A 24518-nucleotide genomic window follows, 5' to 3' on the forward strand; every position below is an offset into this window, starting at 1 on the left:
TAAAGACGAGATGAAAGCAGCCCGTTGGAAATGAGAAACAAAAGAGGGGAAAAGACTGGAAAGGCACAGGTGCAGCCGGCAGTGTGTGTTAGGGTGTGTTGGTGTGTGTTAGTGTGTGTTAGTGTGTAGTTGTGGTTGTGTGTCTGTCGCGAGGTTTCGTGACTGCTCCTTTGAGTGTTCACATTCCAACACATCTGCTTTGGATGAAGCGTGGTAAACTGTGTGTGTGTGTGTGTGTGTGTGTGTGTGTGTGTGTCTTTATACGTGTGTGTGTGTGTGTGTGTGTTTTTAAGTGTGTGTGTGTGTGTGTGTGAGACAAAACAAGAAAGGAAAATATTTAAGTCTTTTCATTGAGTTAAATGTGTTTCTTGCTGCGTCTTCCGACCCCTTCACGACTAAACTACATCCTCTGTGATGTTTTAAAGGGAACTTTCTGTTTGTTTATATTAGATATGTTTCTAAATTTGCCTTTTTTTCACCGGTTGTCGACCTGTTAACCCCAAAAATAGCAAGAAAGCTCCAAACTCGCAGTGAAAAAGTTGCATTTTAACCCAAATCTTGACTTTTCTCCAAACTCTAACCGACTATCGTTGGTGCTGAACCTCAAACGAGCTTCTGCAGTTCTCATGATGTGGAATTAACATGAAAAATGAAAACAGGTGAAGATTTTAGGGTGTAGCAATGAAGAAACCAAACAGATGTCTTCATTAAAATGTCCAAACCAGGAGAAAATGTTCATCTTTATGAGAAAAAACTGACTAAAAGCGACTAATTTGGATTATTTGTTGTCAATGTTGTTCTCTAATGAAAGAACCAACCAACCAATCATATACAGTATATTGTCATGATGCACTCGTCTCTGTAGCGTTTTTACCATTTTGTAATCTTGTCTGAATGTTCAGTTCCAATTAATCCACCCAAATAGTCACTAAAAGTATCCCACAATGCACCGAGAAAACAGCTGATGGTCGCTAAACCAACAATATGTACCATCATGCATTGCATTGAAGGGGAACAGTGGACGGATGAGAGAGTTTATTGAGGATTGATGGCGTTTCCACAGATTTCTGATTCTGTTTTATAATACTAAGACGTGTTTCGTGGAGTTAAGATGGTTTTATAGTGCTACAAAATATATCTCCTATTTACCTGTAGTTTATAGAAATGACAAGACAAATCCATAATTTATGGTGCAGAAATGTCCAAATTCTCAATAATAATTCACATTAATATGTTAAATGGAAGCAGAGTGATGAGTCACAACATATTTGTAGTCATTATTTTGGAAAATACGGCTATTAAAATATGAATTTATCCCAAAAACGCCAGTCGGTTCGCTACGATAGCTGGTATCGATCTGATCTGTTTTGATTGGGCAACAACAGTAATTAATATTGTTAAAACTCCAACAGTCTGAAAATGTTCCTTTAGCCAAAGAACTCCTTACATGTTCACTATATAGTAGTTTCAAGGTATAGAGGAGACCCAGAAATAACCCATATCATTTTTAGCAAACCCTGAACCAAGTAATTTGTAACCTTTACAGAGTTTCTAGGTTGTAAAAGTGTAAAATATAAACGTAAACCGGTTGTTTTGGTGCCTAAATCCAACTAGAAAGTGGCTAAAAACCGAAAGTAAACAACAAAAGGTAAAACTTAACTCTTAGACTGATTGTCTCGTCTATTACTGGACATGAACTCTCATCTTCAGGGAAAGTCGCTCAAACTCGCGGTTTTGACGGTTTAGTTGTATAAGAATGTCATTTTGTGTCATCTGTGTTTGTCAGTGTATTAATAGACAATCATTAAGTTTAATCGATACCTTTAAATAAGAAAGGCTCTTGTGCCTCCTTTGTGTCTCTTTCTAAATGCCATCGGTTTGAGTCTGAAGAGCAGCTTGTTTCTGCCCTTTAATGCTCCACTGAGTCTGGTATTGATCTGCTGACGTCTTGACTCTGAAAAACAAAAGAACCGTCGCTGCCAGATGTGGCTGTTTCCTGTTGGTCCCAAACTGCTGCTGAGAAACATCTCCGACAAGTTCTCCAATAATGACGCGTTTGTCTGGTTAAAATTATCTTTCTGAACTTTTTCCGGTTGGTTTAGAGCCCAAAGACTCCTCAGTTAAACAGACAGCAGTGTATCGTCTACATAGATTACAATCAGAGCTGTGGATTCATAGAAATGTTTACTGGAAAGCATGATGGTGACGATGAAAAACGCCATTATTTGGACTTTAAAAAGTCATCAAAGTAGTAGTAATGAGAGAAGAACCATCCAACAACTTTATTTTTCTGGTCCGTGGTCTGTCAGGAACTATTAAAGATAAAAACCTGAAATTTTCTCTCTTATTTCTCATCATGTCACTGATTCAGAATCTGTAATATTGGGCAAATAGATCAAATAACCTCTGATTATGGGTGATCTGAATTGTGTTTGGCTGTAAAAGTTCAATGAAAACTTTATTTGTTCATTTTTGTCACCAAATATCTCCTATTTAAAGTATTCTACATGTTTAGTTTTGTATTTTTGTGACATGCAGCTACTTCTGCATTATTCCTTTTTTGTTACTTGTGCTCAAAGATGGAACTTATTTATTGGTGCAAGATGGTACAAAATTTGGTTTTGGAATGCTATGAAATTTGCTGCAGACATTTAAAACCTGTAAAGGATGAATTCTAAGGACTCCACCATCAATTCAAAGTCCTGACATGTCGTCAGAAAGATGCTTCAACATCTATTTGGCAGTTTGGCATAAAGTTTAGTGCATGGATTCATGATCCCTTTTCACTTTTTCTGTGAAATATCTCAACATTTACGTGATAGAATAGCACAAACCCTGGGCAACACCAGCGCTAACGGTGTCGTTAAATGAAATTTCTTAAAAATAATTGAATAAAAATTTGCTTCATTCATTTGTTTCCACCTCTTGATGAGAGCTTTACAACTCTTGTAGTTGCTTCACTTTATTCTAGCATTATTTGTTCAGTTAAAACTTCCATTTGTCTGGTATTTTTGGTATTTTACCATGGCATTGTAGTGTAGTTTGGGATTAGCGTGCAAAAACTAGCATGCTAACATGCTAAGCTAAGGTGGAGAACATGATAGAAATGACAGCTGCTAATTATAAACATGTTTCTTTCAGGAAAAATAAACTCTGATGTACATCATTGTGGTATGTTAGCATGTAGCATTAGCATTTACCTCAAAGTACCACAATGCCTGAGAAGCCTTATAGAGCTGTTAGCATGGGCATAAACTCACCTCATTTTGCACCTTTTTCAATCACAATCAGCTTAATTTAGCTGAATTCTAATAAAATGACCTCATCAGGTGTAGTTTATGTAGTTTCAGGTTCATTTTTGCCCTTAAAATAGCAGAAATCTTGATTAAAGAGAAGAAGAGGAGCAGCAGAAGCTAATTCCTTCCTGCTTTCTCTTGTCTTTTCCCCCCTTCGGTCCTTTTTCTCAGCAGAGGTCGAGTCTTGGAGGTTTTGAACAGATGCTCCCCACATTTGGACACAATAACTGGGAGAAAAAGAAGAAGCATCAAATGCCGAACAAAGACCCCCTTTTCTTTTTTCTTCTTTTTTAGCTTTTGTCCCTTTTGTTTCCGTTTACTGTCTTTTCATGTGCGTCCAACTTTTAGCATTTCACTCGGTTCTATTTATTGTTTTTCCATTGGACCAAAAGCCTGCAGCGTTTCCATCGCTGTCAACAAGTTAGAAACACTGCAGAGAAAATAAAGTCAGTTTTCACCCTTTCATCCCTTCACGGCCTTCACTTCTGTCACGTTATGCTATTTATTCACTTTATATAGTAGTTGTGTGTTAATACAATATTATTTTTACTGAAAGTGACACTTTTACACCGATTGAGAACAGAAATGATCCTTTAACTTTTGGCTGATTTTTGTGACGTTTAATTAGCCTTTTCTTTGGGTTTTGAGAATATATTGCAACTTTAGAGTAAATCAATGCAAAATAAGTGACATTTTGTGCAGCTTTAAAGGCAAAAACGGTGCAAAATACAAACTCCTGGGTGTTGGATGTTCTTTTCATTGAGTTAAATGTGTTTCTTGCTGCATTTACCAACCTCTTTATGACTAAACTGTGTTCTCTGTGATGTTTTAAAAGGAACTTTCTGTTTGTGTGTATTAAATATGCTTCTAAATTTGCCATTTTTCTACCAGTTGTCGACCTGTTAACCCAAAAAACTGTGGAAAAGTTTCAAACTCGCAGTGAAAAAGTCATATTTTAACCCAAATCTTGGCTTTTTTTCTGATCTCTAACCAAGTTATGTTGGTGCCGAACCTTAACCGATCTTCTGCAGTCTCCATGCTGTGCAGTTTAAATGTAGAAACTGAAAACAGGTGAAGAGTTTAGGGCGTAACAGTGAAGAAAACAAATGGATTTCTTCGTTAAAACATCCAAAACAGGAGAAAATGTCGATATTTACAAGAAAAAAACTGACTGACTTGGATAATTTGTTGAAGTGTTGATGTGACTTTTACACTGAATTAGAGCATAAATTATCCTTTAATTAACTTTATTTGATGAGTTTTGTGACATTTAATAAGCAGTTTGATGTCTTTTCTTTGTTTTATTGCAACTTTAGAGTAAATAAATGCAAAATAAGTGACATTTTGTGCAGCTTTAAAGGCAAAAACAGAGCAAAATGCAAACTTTTGGTGTTGGATGCGAGTTTAAAAGCACCTGTTCCTCTGTTAAAGTGAATATATTGGAAGTTCTGTGGATTTCTGCTGATTTCCACCCCGGCTTCAGGTCTGTTAGCGGCACAGCTGGTCGCTGGGAGTGAATTCGGAGAGTCTGGAGTGTTGTCGGCTCCATGAGGAATCGGTTTTCGGTGGAATGCGGCTTTTTATTTTCTGCTGTTGTTGCCGGAGGGCGGCGCTGAGCGAAGCTTTGATGAAATCTGTGATGTTTTTATGTTCTGTGAAGACCCTCTGGATCCTCGGAGCGTTACACAACCGTTGTGTTGACGTTCTGCTGCTGTAGATCATCTCCGCTGGTCTCTATTATCCGTCAGTGTTCAGTCGCAGCAGGTTCAACAGGTTCCTATTAGGGTTCTACTGGTTCCTATTAGCAGATTTATTGCCCTGGATTGGTTTTTTGCAGCTCTTATTGTGTGGATTCTGCTGGTTCACTTGTTTTTCTAGTCTTATTTCACTGATTTTTCCATAAATGGCTCCAGTTTATTCTTCAGTTCGGCTTCTATTCTACTCCTTCTGTTGGTGCTTCCACTATATTCTCTAATGTTTTGCCATATTTTTCATGTTTAAATGCATTATGTTTTATTGTAGTTCTGCACAGATGAATGTTTTGTTCTGTTTGCTGCCGCATTTAAAGCGAGTAGCTCATCGAGTCATTGGTTTTTAATAGGATTTGATGTTGACATAGCAAATATTTCACAAAAATAAGTGTTTTTAGGTCAATTTTTCTTGCATCTGATCAAATAAAAAGCAGATTCCACTGGTTTCTATCATGGTTTTATGTCTCTTTCACAATATTACTTTGACTGGTTTCTATTGTACCCTTGCATTGGTATAAATAATGGTTTTCTGCTATGTTTCCACTGTGGTTGATGACATTTCAGGACCAATACTGTCGATTATTGATCAAGGAGGCCCAATGTTAAACAATTCTGGATCATTTTCAAGTCATTTTAGACACATTTCAAGTCATTTTGGATGCTGTTTTTTAAAGCATGTCAGACAAATTGAGTGTCATTCTGCAAATTTTCAGTCATTCTAGATCATTATTAATCATCTGAGAGAAATTCTGACTGATTTTAGACAATTGTCCACTCATTTTAGACTATTTTCATGTCATTTTGAACAAATTTTTGTTTTAGATCATTTTTGGAAATTTGTCTGTAATTCTGGATCATTTTGATCACTCTGCTTCTAACCCCTCATATATTGTTTAGCGATAATGGGCTCAAAACCACAAAAATGCCAACAAACAGAGCAAGCAGTAGTAGCAATGCACTTAATTTACTGTAAATCAGGTAAAACATTAAAAATAATGATGATGATAATGAGATGTTTCCAGGACTTGTAGTGAGATTCTTGTCGTCGCGTAACATAAAACTTAACTTGTTCCATTAAAACCTTCCTGCTGTGCTTCTACTGTGGTCCAGATCTGGATCTAACGCTTCTATCGCTGCTCTGAGACCTGCTTTGGCTGCTTTCTGCTGCATTTCAGGGCTCAGAAACTCTTTTCCACACCTTGTCTCTGCTCTGGGTTTTATTACAGGAATCCGAATCCGATTAGATTCGCAGAGCAGCCATTGGAAACGAGCGTTTTTGGTGGGAAGATCCGCCTGTTGTGGAGGGTTATTGATTGCGGTTGGAGGTATTCCGACGCTGCCAAGGCTTCCTCCGGGTGCTCAAGGCCGAGTGTGGGAATGCTGATAATTGTGCAGGAAGGGAGCTTGTTATTGCGCCTCGTCGCATTCTTCAGAGCCGAACGCTGCCTGCACCTGTTCCTGTCCGTCTGCAGCCTTTCGTCAGCAGCCCAACAACACAACTCAATGGGAAAATATGCCTGCGACGGCGTGAGACATAAATCTAGATGTCCTCGTGTTTGTGTCGGGTCAGTAAATGTGGTTTTATGATCAGAGCTCGAGGCGGGTTCTCAGAGGGGAGGAAGGAAGTTCGAGGGGATTTCATTTTGGCTCTAATGACATCCACAGACACTGAGGGGGTGACTGTGGAGGATTTGGACGCTCCAACTCATGCAAGGTGCATTGTGGGACGGTGCTCGACCTCTCCCAGCTGATCGGCTTCGGCTCGCATCTGTGCATTCGCGAGTTTTTGCGCGGGAGCGTGGGCGGGTGTTTCCTGACCTCACCGTTCGATTCCCACAGTTCCCAGTGTTCCCCGCTACTCAGATGTCCCGGCGGTGTGTTGGTGTCGCTCCGTGACTCAAAACTGAGTCAACAACTTCTACTTTTAGCGGATCAGTGCTTCATACAAGGTTTAGCTTTTTAGTACATTCTTAGATGCGTGTTGGGGAATTTTGGAAAGAACTTTGACAGTTGCTGGAGTTTGATGTCAAGTAAATAAATGAGCTACAACATGCAAAACCTAAAAGGACAGCAGTAAAAAGCTGTACCTGTGGTTCTCAGTTGGATCAGCAGCTACACCAATAAACTTTGGCTACATCTACACTCACATGTTTGCATTGTAAGACTGAGTTCTACAAAGAAAACCGCTTACTGTTGGTGGAAACTTGAAGCAGGTTTTGGTTGCTTAGTTCTACAAAATGCACAGAGGTTGTCTAGTTTGGAAGAAGGTCTTTTAGTCTGGCATCAGTTCTTTCTACATTTGGATTGTGTTTAGTCTTGCATCATTGACTCTTGCTGGTGATAGTTCTAGGTAGGCCATGTCCAAAAAGCTCTGAAACCAGTGAGTACATGAGATTACATACATGTGAGTAGATGAGATCTTCTTTGCTGCCGTCAGGCCTGCTAGCCTAATTAATAGCAACATGTGAGTCTTCATTTAGAAGATGTACAGCCAGGTCCATTGGTAGCTGCCCCCCCCCCCGCTGGATGTAAAATGAGTATGTTTCTACCATGACAAAGCATTTAGTCATGGATGAAATCACAGAAATGCCTGCAGTTTGTGCTTTTTATTAATCTGCTGAAGGGAAATCTCAACCTCAAAGATCCCTTGTTCCTTGGAAAAGTTGCCAACTTTGTGTTTGTTGCAACATTTTCCAAAAAAAAAGCAGCACGATGAGGCTAATTTGGAACCGAATGCAACCATTTCTAGCAGCTTTTTCTGTCTTCCATCCACGAAACTAGACTGAATTTACAGGTTTGTCTTAATGGCTGTTTGCAGAAACCAGAGAATCTTCAGAGATCTGGAGGGGGAAATAAATAGTCATTAGGTTTCTGTTTGACACAAACCATTTTAAGCTGTTTTCTGTTTCTAATAATTTCTCTCAGGGAGTTTGGGAAGTGACACGATGTTGTTTTTTTGTTGTTTTTTTTTGTTTTATCATCGTAAGATTCGTTTCTCCGCCACATCTGCGTCCCATCCGTATGCAAATGCGGGAGCGTTAACAAAGCGGCTCGTGTCTCGGGCAGGATGGAGGTCGGATTAGGTGGAGCTGTAGCTCTTTTACTTCTAATGGGAATCAGTCGCAGGCGGAGAGGAGGAAGAACACGTTCAGCAGCTGTTCCAGGGTTTGCGTCATGCAGCGGAGAGCTAGCGTCATGGCTGAGTGTTCGCACGCTATGCACACACACACACACACACACACACACACACACACACACACACACACACACACACACACACACACACACACACACACACACACACACACTGAGGCCTGCTGTGGGATCCCAGTCGAAGGAATGACCAAACACAGGCCGAGTGTTGCTGAGGAGCAGCGTCACCTGTTCAGAGTGATGACAAGCTGCCGACTGAACTCTGGTCCTTCGTGTCGCTGCATGTTTGCTGCATGTTTGCTGCATTACTGCTGCATTACTGCTGCATTACTGCTGCTCCGAGGGGAGGCTGAAGGCCAACGCTTTGTTCCTTTAGTCGCAAAAACCTGATTTTAGTGAGAAAACGTTGTGAAGTTGTGCATAAGTTGAGATGTACTTTGTGTTGTAGTCACTGCAGATGCAACGGTTACCGTGGTTACCACTGTAGTTTTAGGATAGTGATTGACAGCGTTTAACCCTCCTGTTGTCCTCATTTATGGGCACCAAAAAATATTGATTCCTTGTCTGAAAAAAATCCCAAAATTCAGCAAAAAAATTCCCCAAATTTCTGAAAATTTGCAAAACCTTCAGGAAGAAAATTCCAGTAATTCCTTAGAAGTTTTATTTGAAAAAAAATCCCCCAAATTTGGCAAGAAAATTCTTGTAAATATTTTCAAAAAATGAGTAAAAATCTTTCAAAAAAAATCCCAAAAATGATTACATATGTATCAGTAAAACTTCTAATATTTTCTTTAAGAACATTCAACACTGTGAATGTTCTTAAGAAACACTTTTAACATTTCTTTTTTCCACCAAAAAAATGTTGAAAGATTTCCCAAAAATCTTGAAAATGTGGACATCAGAATTTTCACTGTGAAAATATTCTTTTTCCCCACATTTTCAAACTTTAAAACGGGTCAATTTTGACCCACAGGGTTAAATAATTTTTTTTGTTTGTATTTTGTTTATATTATAGACAGGAAACTTTCGAGGCTTTACAACTTGTCTGATTTAAAAAGAAAATAAATGAATACTGAAACACAAAAACATCCAATATTTTTATAATCATTTTTTAAAAAATGTCGAAAATTCTCATGTTTACAAACTTGTTGTACAGCTGGAAAAAACAAGCAAATTACAGATTCAGAAAACTTTATTTGTCCCCAGGGGCAATTAGGACGCTACACACTATATAGAATTGAGAGAAGTTAAACTTAATTTTAAAAAAATCTATATATAAAAATTAAGTTAAAAAAATATTATTATTAAAATCAGCAAATTCTGCAGATTCTATTGTATTGTATCTTTTGTAAATGTAATGCATTTAATAAGTTAAATAGGCAAACGTTACATTACAAAGTAGAGTAAATATAACAAATTTTATTCATTTTATTTGTGTAAAACTGGAATAAAAAACACAAGTTACAGTACAGTAAAAATTCCATTTCAAAAGTGCAAAGTAAGTTAGCAAATAAATTTCCTTGCTTTATTGATTTAAAAAAAACTCAAGACATTTTAGGTTTATTTTTCAAAGAATATTTATATGGATTTAAAATGATCAAATTGTGTAAATGATTTATTTATATAGATGTAATATTTTAATTTTAAAAATCATATTCAGTGAACTAAATTGACAAACACAAATTGAATTGCAAAATATCCTAAATAAAATAGAATGTTTACACAAAATAAGAGATTTAATATCTTTTTTTTTTTTTTTACAAGCATAAGTATCTATTCAAATTTGCTGGTCCGTCTGTGTGTTATTTAGTTTGAAAATGAAAAGTAACGACCAATGAGAGCTCAGGAAGCGACGTGTTCGTCCAATCAGCTGCAGTAAGCTTTGATGACTGAGAGATGAAGCTGTGAAAGTGAAAGTGACTGAAGTGTTTTTTTTGTGTGTTTGTGTTGCAGGTGTACGCTCCGTCTGCCAGTACAGCCGACTACAACAGGGACTCTCCAGGTTATCCCTCCTCCAAACCTCCCAGCGCTGGATTCCCCAGCTCCTTCTTCATGCCAGGTACAAACACTTTCATCCAACCTCCCACAACCAGGAGCATTTCCTCAGAGTTCAACCAAAATCAGCAAAGATTCCAGTGGAACATTTTCATATTTGTTGTAGCAGCCGCCCAGAGGAGGCAGCGGGATTTAAAAGTCACAATTTCAGAGGAGAAAACACAAAACTGTGTCTTTAAATCAGCGACAAAACCACCAAAGTGTCTAATAGAGCTGCAGCTGATTATTTTATTAATAATATTTTAAAGATTTTAATGTTATTTTAAAGATTTATGTTGTTAAATTACAGATAATATCTAATAAAATCACAGAAAACAAGTATTAATTGACATTTTAAGTGTTAAAAAATTGGGCAAAATTATAAATAATGTCCACGAAAATGTGTTTAAAAATGATCAGTAGTTTTTAGATACTTGGTCTTGTTTGAAAGAAGAATAAAAATTTTTTTTTTAGAAATATCAAATAAAATGAAAACAGAAACAAATGTTAACATGATCACTGTTTAAAAAAAACTGTAAATAATATCCACCAAAATTAGTATTTTTGCAAATGGTAATAGATTATTTTATTTGTTTATATTCTTTTTTTTATGTTTATTTAAAACTATTTTTTAAAGATGTTTTTCCAATTATTTTAAAGACACTTTTGAAGAAGAAACTAAAACCCTTTAGGTGGACAGGATTGGTCTTTAGGGTTTTTAACTGTAGTTTTGAAGAAATTTCCTGTTTTTTTTATTTTTTTTTTTTTTACAAAAAGTGATTTGTTCTTGTTTTGTTTAACCATAAAATTACAACATTTTTTTTTGTATTTAAATGTAATATGCGATGCTTTCATTATTTAACAGATTTATTTGAAAGAAGCATATTTTTAAAGATTTTAATGTTATTTTAAAGATTTATTTTGTTATATTACAGATAATATCTAATAAAATCACAGAAAACAAGTATGAATTGACATGTTACCCTTTAAAAACAGGCTAAAGCTATAATGTCCACCAAAATTTTTACAAATGGTAGTAGATTATTTTTTATTAAATTTTATAAAATATTAAATATATTCATTTCTAACTGTATTATTAGTTTTTTCAAAATAATATTTCATAGATATTTCCAATTATTTTAAATACATTTTTTGCTGTATGATGATTGAAAAGGTAAATATTTTTAAAGCTAAAATCCTGCAGGTGGACAGAACTGCTCCTTTAGGTTTGTTCTATATTAAAGGCTGTTATTCGTACAATGCAGTTTTAAGGTGGAAATACTCGTCCAGGGTGTTGAAAGCTTATTTCACACATGATTTATGTTAAAGCAGCATTTTTACAAGCTAACAACTGGACTTTTACCATAAAGGGTGTTTAACGTGTGTCCACAATGAATAAAAAGTGAATTTCCGCCTCATTTTTATGGCAAAATTTGGCGTTTTTTTTTCAGTCCATTGGCTTATCGCCTGGTCGTTTTCCACCTTAATACAGTTCAAACACTCCCAAAAAAACCCTCTGAAAGTAGACGTGGCTCCAGAAATGGTGTTTGTTCAGCACATACCTGAATTAACCGGGTTATTCTTGAAGCCAGGCGTCCCATTTCCACGCATGTTTTGTGAACTCAGCACAAAGTGGGTCAGATTTCTGAACCGCGCTGATCTGGAAGCAGCACATCATATTTTTATGAATATAATCATTTAACATGGTGGGGAAGATGCCTAAATCGTGAAATCACTGCTAGCTTGGAGGCTTGAGCTTTCCCAGCTGAACACATGCGAATAACCGCAGCAGCAAGTGATGACAAAATGAGATAATAAATAAAAAATGTCGACATATTAGTCCAGTAATATGGAAACGGTTTGACTATAAACAGATGTCGCTCTGCTTCATACTCTACTGGCCCCAGTCGAACAACTCTGACTGCTTGCAACTTGTTTTTATCATAAACTAGAGATATTTTATAAGGTATCTGTGGAATTTCAAACTGATATTTCAAATATTTTTTGAGATTTTCTTTTAAATTTGCCCGTCAACCCACTTTTCCGACCATGTTCTGACAGTACCTGCTTGATTTCCACCTCTTGCTTTTCCTCGGATTCGTTTAGTTTTTTGTTTGTTTGTTTTTTTAACTGAGTTTGGACTTTCTTTTGGGAAACATTAGATCCTAAACCTTCTGTTTGAGGTAATGCAGTACTTTGGATAACCATGACCTGGATGAATGAGAAACTACACAGACATCTTGATCATTGTTATTGCAGAAAGAGGCTGTAGTTTCTATTAACCCACCTGTTGTCCTGTGGGTCAAAACTGACCTGGTTTAAAGCTTGAAAATGTGGAAAAAAATATGTATTTTCACATTGAAACTTCTGATGTCCACATTTTCAACATTTTTGGGAAATCTTTGAACATTTTGTAGTGGAAAAAAAGAAATGTTAAAAATCTTTCTTAAGAAGATTCACAAAAAAATCAACCAAAATCCAGCGAAATTCGCTGGATTTTGGTTGATTTTTATGTGAATGTTCTTAAAGAAAATATTAGAAGTTTTACTGATATATTTGGAATCACTTCAGATATTTTTAGGATTTTTTTTGAAGATTTTTACTCATTTTTTGAAAATATTTACAAGATTTTTTTTTGCCCAATTTGAGGAATTTTTTTAAAAATAAAACTTTTAAGGGAAACTTGTAAGTAATTATTGGAATTTTCTTCCTGAAGGTTTTGCAAATTTTCAGAAATTTGGGGAATTTTTTTGCTGAACTTTGGGATTTTTTTCACACAAGGAAACAATATTTTTTGCTGCCCGTAAATGAAGACAACAGGAGGGTTAAAGAGTTGTTTCTGAGTGTTTTTTTCTTGACGTTTTGTACAGAATATAAGATAAACGACCCTGATCTAGTGTTTGTGGCCCTGCTGAACGCTCTAACGTGTCCTCCTGTCCGTCAGATGGTCACCACAGTGGAGATCCCTGGACCAGCAGCAGTAGCAGTATGAGCCAGCAGGGTTACCATGGCAGCATGCTGGGAGGCGGGAACTCGGCCCACAGCTCCGCCCAGAGCTCCTCCTACTGCGGGATCCACCCCCACGACAGACTGGTGAGCTCAGCTGTCAATCACAGACACTGTACACTGTAAAAATATCCTGTTAAAACAAAGAAATCATGTCTTATATCTGTATTTTTAAAAGCAATTTACTGTTAGTTTAGAGATTTTGCCTGTTTCATAAATGTTCATTTAGACCTCAACAGTAAGAAAGATTGTTTTAAGAAAAACAGGCCAGAACTGTAACCAGCATTCACATCAAAAATCTGTATTTTTTTCATCTGTAGTTCTTTTTTTGTTCACAGAAAAATAATATTTTACACGTTAGCAGTAAAAAAAAAGACCAAAAATGTATTTTAAATTGTAATTTGTTCTAATTTATTCATTCATGAAATTAGAATATTTTACAGCATTTCAATCAGTCTATCATTATTTTACAAACATAGCCATTTTTCAAAAGAAAAATTTTGCATATTATAGATTAAAACCTATTGTTTAAATGATATTTTACAGAGTTTTGTTAAACCACAGATAATATCTGGCAAAATCAAAGAAAATCATATTTTTTATATTATTGTTTGTTTTATTATTATTAATGCATTTTAAATTGCAATTTGTTCTAATTTATTTGACCATAAAACAGTGATATTTTTACAATATTTAAATCAGCATCATTATTTTACATATATCTGCTATTATTTGATGTGGAATAAATATATAAAGCTTAGATTTGGTAAATTCCAGCAGAACTGTACGTCACACGTGACTTGTTCAAGAACTTCAAAAAGTTAAAAATCCTGCATTTTATTTTTAGTTTTTACATATTTTGACTCTGATCAATGGTTTAATTTGGGCAATTTCTGTTTTTTAGAGTAAAATGCCATAATAATTGGGGTTCGGAGAGTTAATAAAAGTCAAATAAAGCCAATTTTCTTTAATGTTGGAGGCATAAAGGAACCTAGTGCTTGACTTTCTTTGACCTTCTTTGTACATTTTAGTATAGAATTTCATAATTGCATGTTTTTTATGCTGCATGTCATAAATATATATACTAGAAAGACTCTTGTGGATGCTGAAAATAGTTACTCCAGGTCCATTTGCTGGCCTTTTCTAAATATATACAATATTTATACACATCAGGGTACCTTGTGTTAGTGTATCGAAACTCGTAAAATCTTCCTACAGAGTTGTTCTTTCTTAGTAAAAGACTTAAACCGAGTCCTTGTTAAATAAAGTGACAACGACAAGGAAACGTTGAGTCATTTCTTGGCAAATAAATGTTGGATTTTTTTGGGCAACGACACCGAAAGCCACATGGAAACAAAACGTAAAACCACAAATAACTCAGCTGTGGTAATTAAAATGAAAATGATGGTTCCAGTCATGGATCTATAAGCAACAAACACCAGTTAAATCTATCAGTAGTGACTAATACATTAAATACTTTACAGACTGTGCAGAATATCTCCAACATGCTGTGTTTTTCCAATTATCTCCAAGTGGCTCGATTGTGTTTTATTGTCTGTGTCTTTACTGGAAGTTCCCATTTTCACATGTGGACACGTGATATACTTTTGTACTCATATGTGAAGCTGTAAATCTGTCAGAGGATGGTTATTCCTTCAAAATAAAAGCAGCTCTGTGTATATTTTCGTGTTAAATTTTGACGTTTGGTCTTTCTGCAGAGCTACCCGTCACACTCATCTGCAGACATCAGCTCCAGCCTTCCTCCCATGTCCAGCTTCCACAGAGGGGGAGGCGGCGGCGGTGGTGGCGGAGGGGGTGGGGCCAATCACTACAGCACCGCCTCCTGCACCGCCTCCACCAACGGCACAGACAGCATCATGGGTAAGACGCAAAACAAGGCAAACTTTGTTGTCTTTAAAGAAGAGCGCTAATGACATCCAATTTAGCTGCTGCCGCTCATTTTGCATGTTTTTAGCGTGTTATTTTGCACATTTCCTCCTTAATTTTCTTAAATGTAACATGTGTGAGCTACTGGATACCTTGGAGATGAATAAATGTTAGCATTGCTGTGCTAGCTGTGTTTGAAGAGACGCTGATTGATTAAAAAGAAGAGCGTCCACTTTAATTATGATGCTCAGCATTTGTGGAATGTGTTGTTTGTCTGTGTATTGACAATGAGATGCAATACCACATCATTTTTTTACTGTTTGCCCTTCAAAAATTGGTGTTCTGTTACATTTCTTGTTGTTTTGGATGGATTTTCATTGAATTTGGTTCCGGGTTCTCCTCAGGATGCTTTATTTTAGGTGCTATAAGGCGTAAAATATCAGTTTGGTTTGTTTGTTTTGTGGTAAAATTAGTGTTAGCGTTAGCCACAGCTGTTTGTGATGTTTAATGCTAATGTTAGCATGCTAAAACATTAAGATGGTTTGCATGTTAAAAATCAGCATGACACTGTGTACATGTTGGAGAAATTCTAATATCACGAAGTATGTGAGCAACATTTGAGGTCAAATGTTCATGTTAAGATGGATTTTACTTGAATGTTTCAAAAACAAATATGTTTTCTGTGCTGAGCTGTAGACTTTAAACTCCAGATTAGACTCGGACTTGACTCCCGACTTGGACTTGGACTGTGAGACTCGACTGACTGACTTGACTTAAAAGGAAAAACATCCAGTTGTGACTGTTTGACCTGATAAAATCACCGACCAGAAAGACTTACAGCTCGACTTTACAAGCGAAGACTGACCTAAACTTGACTTAACTTGACTTCAGACTTAAAGAAAACTTCAACCGCTCTGCTACAGGTAAACTTATACTGTCAAAATGACTGTTCTGGGTGTATGATTCATCTTATTTCTATGGAGCTTTTCACTTTTCTCTTATTTTTCTGTCTTTTTCCTCGTATTTTATCTTAGTAGGCACTTTCACTGCTGTGTCTGTCTTGTGATTGTGGAAGAATCTTCAAATGTTCCACTCAGTTTCAAGAAAATCAGCAGAAGAAACTCCAAATTAACTCCTGAAACATCAAGGTTCTTTCACCTACATATTCTGAATAATGACAAATTTGTCAATATTGGTACAATATCGACTCCTCTCAGTCTTATAGAGGGACACTGTCTGAAGCTACTTTTACAGCCTAAATAGTTAAAACATATATTAAGTTTGATCATTGTAAAGTTGTGTTCCAACAAATTACTTCAGTTTTTTTTTTTTCCTGTATCAGGTCAGTAACTGAAGTTCTAACTTAGATCTGGTTTAGCTTTAGCTTTAACTTATCTCCAAAAGCTAAACCTAAAGATTAGACAAGATGAGCTTTAGTTTTAGCTTAATTTTAGCTTTAGCTTATCTTCACAAGCTAAAGTTAAGATAAGACAAGATGAACTTTAGCTTTAGCTTATCTTTAGCTTTAGCTTATTTCCAAAAACTAAAGATAGGATAAGACAAGATGAACTTTAGCTTTAGGTTGCCTGTAGCTTTAACTTATCTCCAACAGCTAAAGATAAGACAAGACAAACTTTAGCTTCAACTTATCTTTAGCTTTAGGTTATATCCAGAAGATAAGATAAGGCAAGATGAACATTAGCTTTAGCCTATCTTTAGCTTAGTGTTTTAGCTTATTTCCAAGTGCTAAAGCTAAAGATAGGATAAGACAAGAAATTTGTATTACAACAGCTGGATACAAATGAGGTAACGTTCAAAAAGGCTAGAAATAAAGAAATAATAAGTCAATGTACAAGAAGGGATGAATTTACATGTGGATATGTATGTCTTTGCAAAATCTACCTTAATTGCACTTTGTTGCATTGAGCTTTAAGCCAACTTTTCCACCTCAGCCAAGTATCGAAACTTGTAGTATTTTGCAAATTTTGTATTTTTCTGCATTTCTGCTCACATTTCTTATGCGTGAGATGGAAACACAGCCACAGTTACTGATTGAGAGACAAGGTTTTCAGGTATTTAATGCTAGTTAGTCTATTTTTATTTACGACCACACAATCAGCTGCTTCTCCGCCCGTTGGAACCAGACTCGGATGATTTAAACCACTTAGACACTGAGGCTCTTTGTTTCGAGGCAGTTAAAAACAGAAGATACCCAAACTGAGAAAAACACTTGTCCTCCATTTTGGCTCGACCTTGACATCACCGACACACAAACGCACACACACACACACACACACACACACACACACACACACACACACACACACACACACACACACACACACACACACACAGCATGTCATATGGACCCCTTGCTTTGAGTCCCGTAGAACAAATACGACAGCAATAAGAACCAGATTTGAAGTTTGTTTTCATGGGAAGACATCTCCAACATTCCTGAGAGATATCACACACACACCACACACACACACACACACACACACACACACACACACACAGATGAGTGTAAACACAAGATGAAGCTAATAAAAAACATGATGCTGTTGTTTAAATGTAAGCATATGACACATGTGCACACATGAAGCGTTTGCAGACCTTTTTTTGCCTTCATACGAGCAAACGAGCAACTTTTCCTTACAGAGAGCAGGAGCTGTGGTCACTAAAGTTACATTTAATGGCGATTAACGGACGGTTTTCACGGGGAAAAATGTCCTCCTGCATCATAACTCACCTCTTGTTCTTCCATTTGCAGGATCGATATGTTCTGCTGTCGTCCAACCAAAGTATCTGCATTCAGGCTCAACAGTAGTCGTATTCGAAAAACTTAACATGGAAACTTTCCACATTTCATAACAACTTTCACGCTTGTTTGAGGTACACTACCTTTCAAAAGTCTGGGGTCAACCAGACAGTTTCATGTTTTCCATGAAAACACACTTTTATTCATATGCTAACATAAGTGCACAAGGGTTTTCTAATCATCAATGAGCCTTTCAACACCATTAGCTAACACAATGTAGCATTAGAACACAGGAGTGATGGTTGCTGGAAATGTTCCTCTGTACCTCTATGGAGATATTCCATTAAAAATCAGCTGTTTCCTGCTAGAATAGTCATTTACCTCATTAACAATGTCTACACTGGATTTATCATTCATTTAATGTTATCTTCATTGAAAATAACAGCTTTTCTTTGAAAAATAAGGACATTTCTAAGTGACCCCAAACTTTTGATTGGTAGTGTAGTTCTGACATCACAAACCTTGAAAAAACGCGACTGAACAGCTGTTTCTGCTTCTTTTGCCATCTTTGTCTTCAGACAGCATAAAACATGGCCGATTCTAGATAACATAAAGGAATAATTACAAACAATTCCCGAAGTTTTCTCTCCATTGATAAAGTTTTGTTCCTATGTCTTCAAGTTTTTTTAAAAATGTTTTTAGGAAACTTTGTCTTTTTACTTTAAGTACAGCTGCTTTTACAAAGTACATACTGTTCTGTGCATTATTCATACAATTAGGACGTACTACTTCTTCATAATTTCTATATATTACACCATAAACTTCATCTTCTGTGAACTCTATGAACTTATTTGTACTCATGCAGAGGATTATGGGTCAGAATCGCTGGAAAAGAACGCTGGCTTGTAAAACACAAAATCCATATAGGAGAACATCCAGGTGTTTTTGGCAAAATGCATCTGAAAACTACATATTAAAGCATTCTAAATGTTTGGGGTTTTCTGGTGTACCATAAAGCATACGAGCCTGGGTATTGGAACACCACCCTGTTTTGGAGTTTTTTACCGTGTCTTCTTCTACTCCACCTTCTAAAGACACAATAATGCCTAGTTTGTTTGTTTTTTTTTGGCTCCATAGCAGCCAATGCAAACAAGCCCCATTTTCTTTTTGGGCACATTTAAAAAGTTTACTTCTAATTCGCATTACATTCATATGGAAACATGGCTACTGTTGAGCGTGACGACAGAAGATTTGTCTGCGGATAACTGAGAGCAACCTGTATATTAACATTTTTATTGGAAAGGACATGACACAAAAAGTGTTTCTCTCTCAAAAGTTGGTACAACACTCCTTGAAGTGTATAAAAGGATGATGATGAAGGCCAAACTCAACTCCAGCTCGGTCAAATATTCCAGTTGGTGGGAAGCCGGTGAGGGATCATTCCCTTGTTGCTGCGTCAGTGTCTCCTCTTTTGCAAGATCTGGGGTAAAAACTGACAAAATGTCCGAATTAAAATCGAAATGCACAATAAGAAACTGCTGGATTCATTGTTGTGTTGAAACAGACGAGCTAAACTCACTCAGGCGGCTCGATAAAGATCTTACATTACATTTTTTACACCATTAAAGTGGTTTTATTACTCATGTTTCTCGCAGCAAAAACAGCGCTGTGAACGATTAGCAAGAGGAACGAAGCTGGTTCCCAACAACTGGACGTCAAATGGCCAAAAACTGAAAACCGATTTCACAATAATTTGATTCATAAATTAGATTTTATTTCCTCTTTTGAAGAAGTGATGGATGACAAAAATTAAATAGAAAATAAAAAATCAGTGTCATCCTCCGCTCCTCCTTTGTGGCTATAAGCTCTCATTTATGAGAAAGATTTTCTCCTGCATATGTTCTAAATTATGCATTGAGCAGAGGATCCATGCACGCAGCAGTAATCCCTTGGATGGTTTACTAGGCCAGTGGTGTGGCAGGAGTGAGACGTGAGGCTTTAACCCCAAAACATAAGCTGCCTCCCATCCGTCCGTCCGTCTACCTGTCTGTCTGTCTGCCGTCTTTCTAGCAGCTTAAAGAAGTCGAGTCTGCCAATCTCTGTAATGGATTCATTTGCCGTGAAAGGATATGTGTGTGCTGTTTTTTTTGTGTGTCTGCGCAAGCGTAAACTTTCCATCTGGGATCTGCTATCAGGAGAGATGAGCTGTGAGCATGTCAGAGTGTGTGTTTTTGTGTGTGTGTGTGTGTGTGTGTGTGTTTTGTGTGTTTGTGTGTGGGCGCTCATCTGGTCCTGTGAGGTCACTTCCTTCCTCTTCTGGCCTCGGCGGCTCTCTAAAGTGTGTGAAACAGATTTGGTTGTATTTAAAGTCCACACAAACACATGCTGTCAGAGCCTTACAATGCGACGAGATGTTGATGTCGGTTCCTATTGGAAGCCGGCTTCTGGTTCTTGTCACATTATTTGAGGGAGCGTCCGGTCGTGCCACCATTTGGAAACACAAAAACCAACGAAAAACCCCCCAAAGAGCTTCAACAAAGAGTTCAACTTCAATAGAATTTGTTTCAATCGGAAACCGCCTCGACAGTGTTGACCTTTAATGTAACAGAACTGAGGACGGAGCTTTTATATTAGCATTTTCTCACTGCTTAGCTGTTCATCGAAAAAGCTGCACATATCTGGACAAATAGGTCTTCAAACCCTTAGAAGTACAGGAACCAATAGGAACCTTTTGGGGTTCTTCAACAACGCCACTGTGGAGGAACCTTTTTGAGTTCAAAATGGCTAAATGAGGAACCAATACAGCAAAGGAACCCCTCAAAATGGTCTTGAAAGAAGCAGTTTGTGGCATCTTCACACAGGTTTCCACACTCTTTTACTTTTGAAGAATGTTTTGAGGGTCCTTAAGAAACCAATGCAGCAGAGATTAATCAAGGAACCCTTCAAAAATGTCTTCAAAGAAACATTTACGGTTCCATTTAATTCATTATTACGCCCAAACATATAAAACAGGATTATAGATGATCCTTTTTTTCCAAATTTAGGTAATCAGAGACCGTAGGGTTGCTTTTAGAGTCCCTCACCTTTGCCACTGTGGAGGGGTATTTTAGTTCAAAATGGCTCCTTGAGGAACTAATGCAACAGAGGTTACTCAGGGAACCCCTCAAAAAGGTCTTGAAAGAACCACTTTATGGGGTACAGAGTTCCATTAAACTCACTATTTCCACAAGACATCACAAAAACATGTAAACAATATTGTAGATGTTCCCTCTTTTTACATTTAGGTAATTAATGTTCCTCACCTTTGCCTCTATGGAGGAACCTTTTGGGGCTCCCTGATAAACCAATATAGCAGACTTTACTCAAGGAGCCCCTGAAAAAAGTCTATGAAGAACCATTTTTTGGGGTTTAGGGTTCCATTGAACTCAGTATTACAGCCAAACATGAGGGAAAAAAATTAAGAAAATAAACAGTATTGTGGGCAATTCTTTGTTCCTTGAGGAACCAATACAGCAGAGGAACCCCACAGAAGGTCTTTAAAGATGCATTTTGTAGGTCAAAGGTTCCATTCAACTCACTGTTCCTCACAAACATAAGAAAAAACTTTAAAGAAGAACTTTGAGGAACCTTTTTAGATCCTCACCATTGCCACTGTTGAGGAGCCCTTTTAGTTCAAAATGGCTTCTTGAGATTCTAATGCAGCACAGGTTACTCAATGAACCCCTGAAAAAGTCCTTTGGGGGCTCAGGGTTCTATTAAAATCATTGTTACCCCCAAACATCACAAAAAGATCGAGACAATATTGTACATGTTCTTTCTTTTCTCACTTAAAGGACGTTGGAATTAGTGCTTAAAGTCAGAAAAGATCTAAAGTTGTCGAACGGTACAATATGCCAGCCTCTAAAACCTGGATTTAGTAGGTAATGTTGCCAACACTGTTCAAAAGAGTTTAAAGTTTAAATGCAAGTGTAAAGTGTCACTTAGTTCTACATTTCAATGTAAAATTAACAGTCCTCTAGGAACCAATTTTATTCAGGTTCCTCCAGGAACCTCTCAAGCAAGCAGGATTCTTTAAATATCTCCAGACTTTCTTGAGACTTTCATTACTCAAAGTAAGTAGGATAAAGTTACTGTCCAGTTAGTGCCCGCACATGGATTGAAAAAGCTTCTAATCCTATTTTTCGTGTTTTAGAGGGTTATTCAGTATAAAATCAACCAAACTGAAAAAAGTTCCCTGCGAATCAGACCATTTTTGACTGAAATCTGATTATATGACAAGATTATTCAGTCACAAAAGGAATCTAAGCTTGAAAATGACCCTGGTATTAAAATGTAGGTAAAAATGAGGCCTTTTATATGCTGAAAGTTTACCCAAAATGCACTTTATAAAGTTTTCTCCAGTACAGTATCAGAAAACAGATAAACGCATCAATCACAGTGCATCACAGACAACAAACCGGTGCAGTTTTTCTGTTGAAGCTGTTATGTATCCCATGACACTGAGGCTCAAAGTTATGTATAGAAAAATGTTATATGTTATTATGAATTAATTTGGTTGTAGGTTTTAACAGAGATCAAGTGTGTTTTCCAGTCCTGAAAATTTCATCATATGAGGCTCAAAAATACTGGAAAAAGTCAATTTTAGGGTTCTTAACTCGGAAATATTCATAGTATGAAGGAAAAACCATCCATTGCTTCATTAAATATACTAAAGTCATTGGAGTGAACCAAGAAAGAGCAAATAAAAGCCTAAAAACCAAACAGCAAAGAAGACAAATTAATCCTGGAGAGCAGAAGAGCCTCATTTTTCTGGCTCTCCAAACTGGAGGTGTAATTTCCAGTTCTAATGAACATGTTTTGCCGGTTTAAGTGTGGAACGGATGCGCTGAATAATTAAATATGTAGTTAAGAACATCCTTATTTACCAGAATCCATCCTTTCTTTTTCCCCTGTGTGTGTGTTGCAGCTAACCGAGCGCAGAGCGGAGCAGCCAGCAGCTCTCAGACAGGAGACGCCTTAGGGAAAGCACTCGCATCGGTAACTACAGCTCGCATTTTATCTTCACCGCACTCTAGTCAAGTCCTATTAAAGCTGTCGTGTCTTTGTCGTCCTGACTCTGCTTCTGTTTCGTTTCCAGATCTACTCTCCAGACCACACGAACAACAGCTTCTCGTCCAATCCCTCCACCCCAGTCGGCTCCCCACCTTCCCTAACAGGTAACGGCAACGTCCAATCAGAACACAAAGAGCTGCTTCATCACTAAAGCAACATTAAAGAAGGAGCAGAGCTGACTAAAGACTCGGACGAGAGACAGACGTGAATAAATCAAAGGAATGAGGATTTGACTTGACTTGGTCTTTGATAAGATGACGTGAACTTGTCGTAAAGGTCCCATGACTATAAAATACATTGGTCTGAATGACTTGAGACTTGGACTTGACTGAAATGACCTGAGACTTGACTTGAACTTGTTTTTATGGACCAGAGACTCAATTCGAACCTGTTTTAAATGACCTGAGACTATACATGACATTGTTTCAAATGCCTTCAGACTTGACTTGAACTTGCTTTAAAAGACCTGCAACTCTACATGACCTTGTTTTGAATGACCTGATATTTGACTTGGTCTTGTCTCAAATGACTTGAGATTTGACTTGTTCTGAAAGACTTGAGACTTGACTTAAACTTGACTAAGATGACTTCTGACTGTAACTGAACTTGTGTGGAATGACTTGACACTTGACTTGAACCTGTTTTGAAAGATCTGAGACTCTACCTGACCTTGTTTTGAAGAACTTGGGACCTAACATAAAGCTGATGTAAATGACCTGAAACTCGACTTGAACATGTTTTAAAAGACCTGAGACTCTACCTGACCTTGTTTTGAATGACTTGAGACTTGAACTTGACTTAAAAGATGTGGAGCCCTTCATGACATTGCTTTAAATGACTAGAGACTTGACTTAAACTCATTTTGAATGACCTGAGACTTTGTTTTAATTTGCCCAGAAGGACTCTTAACTAATCTAAAACAACCTTTGAATTGACTTCGACCAATTTCAAATGAGTTAAGAATGAACTTTCTCCAAGTCACGTGAGATTTGACTTGTCTCAAATGACTCGCAACTTTACTTGACTCAACTTTCCCTAAAAGGGATAAAACTTCTTTTACATGAGCTAACCTCATCTAAAATACCTTAACTTGTTAACTTGATGACCAACTTTTTTTCAAATCTTTTGAATGTTAACTTGAACTAAAATCACTCATGACTTGGTTTTTACTTCAAACTGAACTTGTTTCAAATGACTTGTGACTTGACCATTTAAATAAAGACAGAATATTTAGTTCATCTTTAACACGACTTAAACTGTCCAAAACAACTTTCGATTGATGATATGAGCATTAAATTCAACTATTTTTCGACTTGAACTAAAATAACTCATCTGAGATGACTTGGGACTCGACTCTTTATTAAATGATCTGTAACTTTATTTGGACGTTTCTCAACTCACATTCGACTTCATTTGCAACTTGACTTGACTCAGCCATTTACAAAAGAAGACTGATTATTTAAATGTCTTTAAGACGACTTAAACTGTCTAAAATGATTTTCGACTTGATCATTTCAG

The 24518-nt window shown here is 36.9% G+C and overlaps 1 protein-coding gene across 7 annotated transcripts in view; it reads left to right on the top strand.

The window, feature by feature from the left end:
* Nucleotides 1-24518, top strand: part of LOC111564555 (transcription factor 4) — a 291882-nt gene that overhangs the window by 226849 nt on the left and 40515 nt on the right. For all 7 annotated transcript variants that reach the window (XM_055019300.1, XM_023264202.3, XM_023264203.3 and 4 more), the window contains 5 exons: nucleotides 10154-10259; nucleotides 13179-13327; nucleotides 14959-15121; nucleotides 22855-22925; nucleotides 23026-23104. In XM_055019300.1, coding sequence (XP_054875275.1) covers nucleotides 10154-10259; nucleotides 13179-13327; nucleotides 14959-15121; nucleotides 22855-22925; nucleotides 23026-23104 — 568 coding nt within the window. The remainder of the gene's footprint in view (nucleotides 1-10153; nucleotides 10260-13178; nucleotides 13328-14958; nucleotides 15122-22854; nucleotides 22926-23025; nucleotides 23105-24518) is intronic.

The sequence above is a fragment of the Amphiprion ocellaris genome, chromosome 17 (assembly GCF_022539595.1).
Source record: "Amphiprion ocellaris isolate individual 3 ecotype Okinawa chromosome 17, ASM2253959v1, whole genome shotgun sequence".
NCBI lineage: Eukaryota > Metazoa > Chordata > Actinopteri > Pomacentridae > Amphiprion > Amphiprion ocellaris.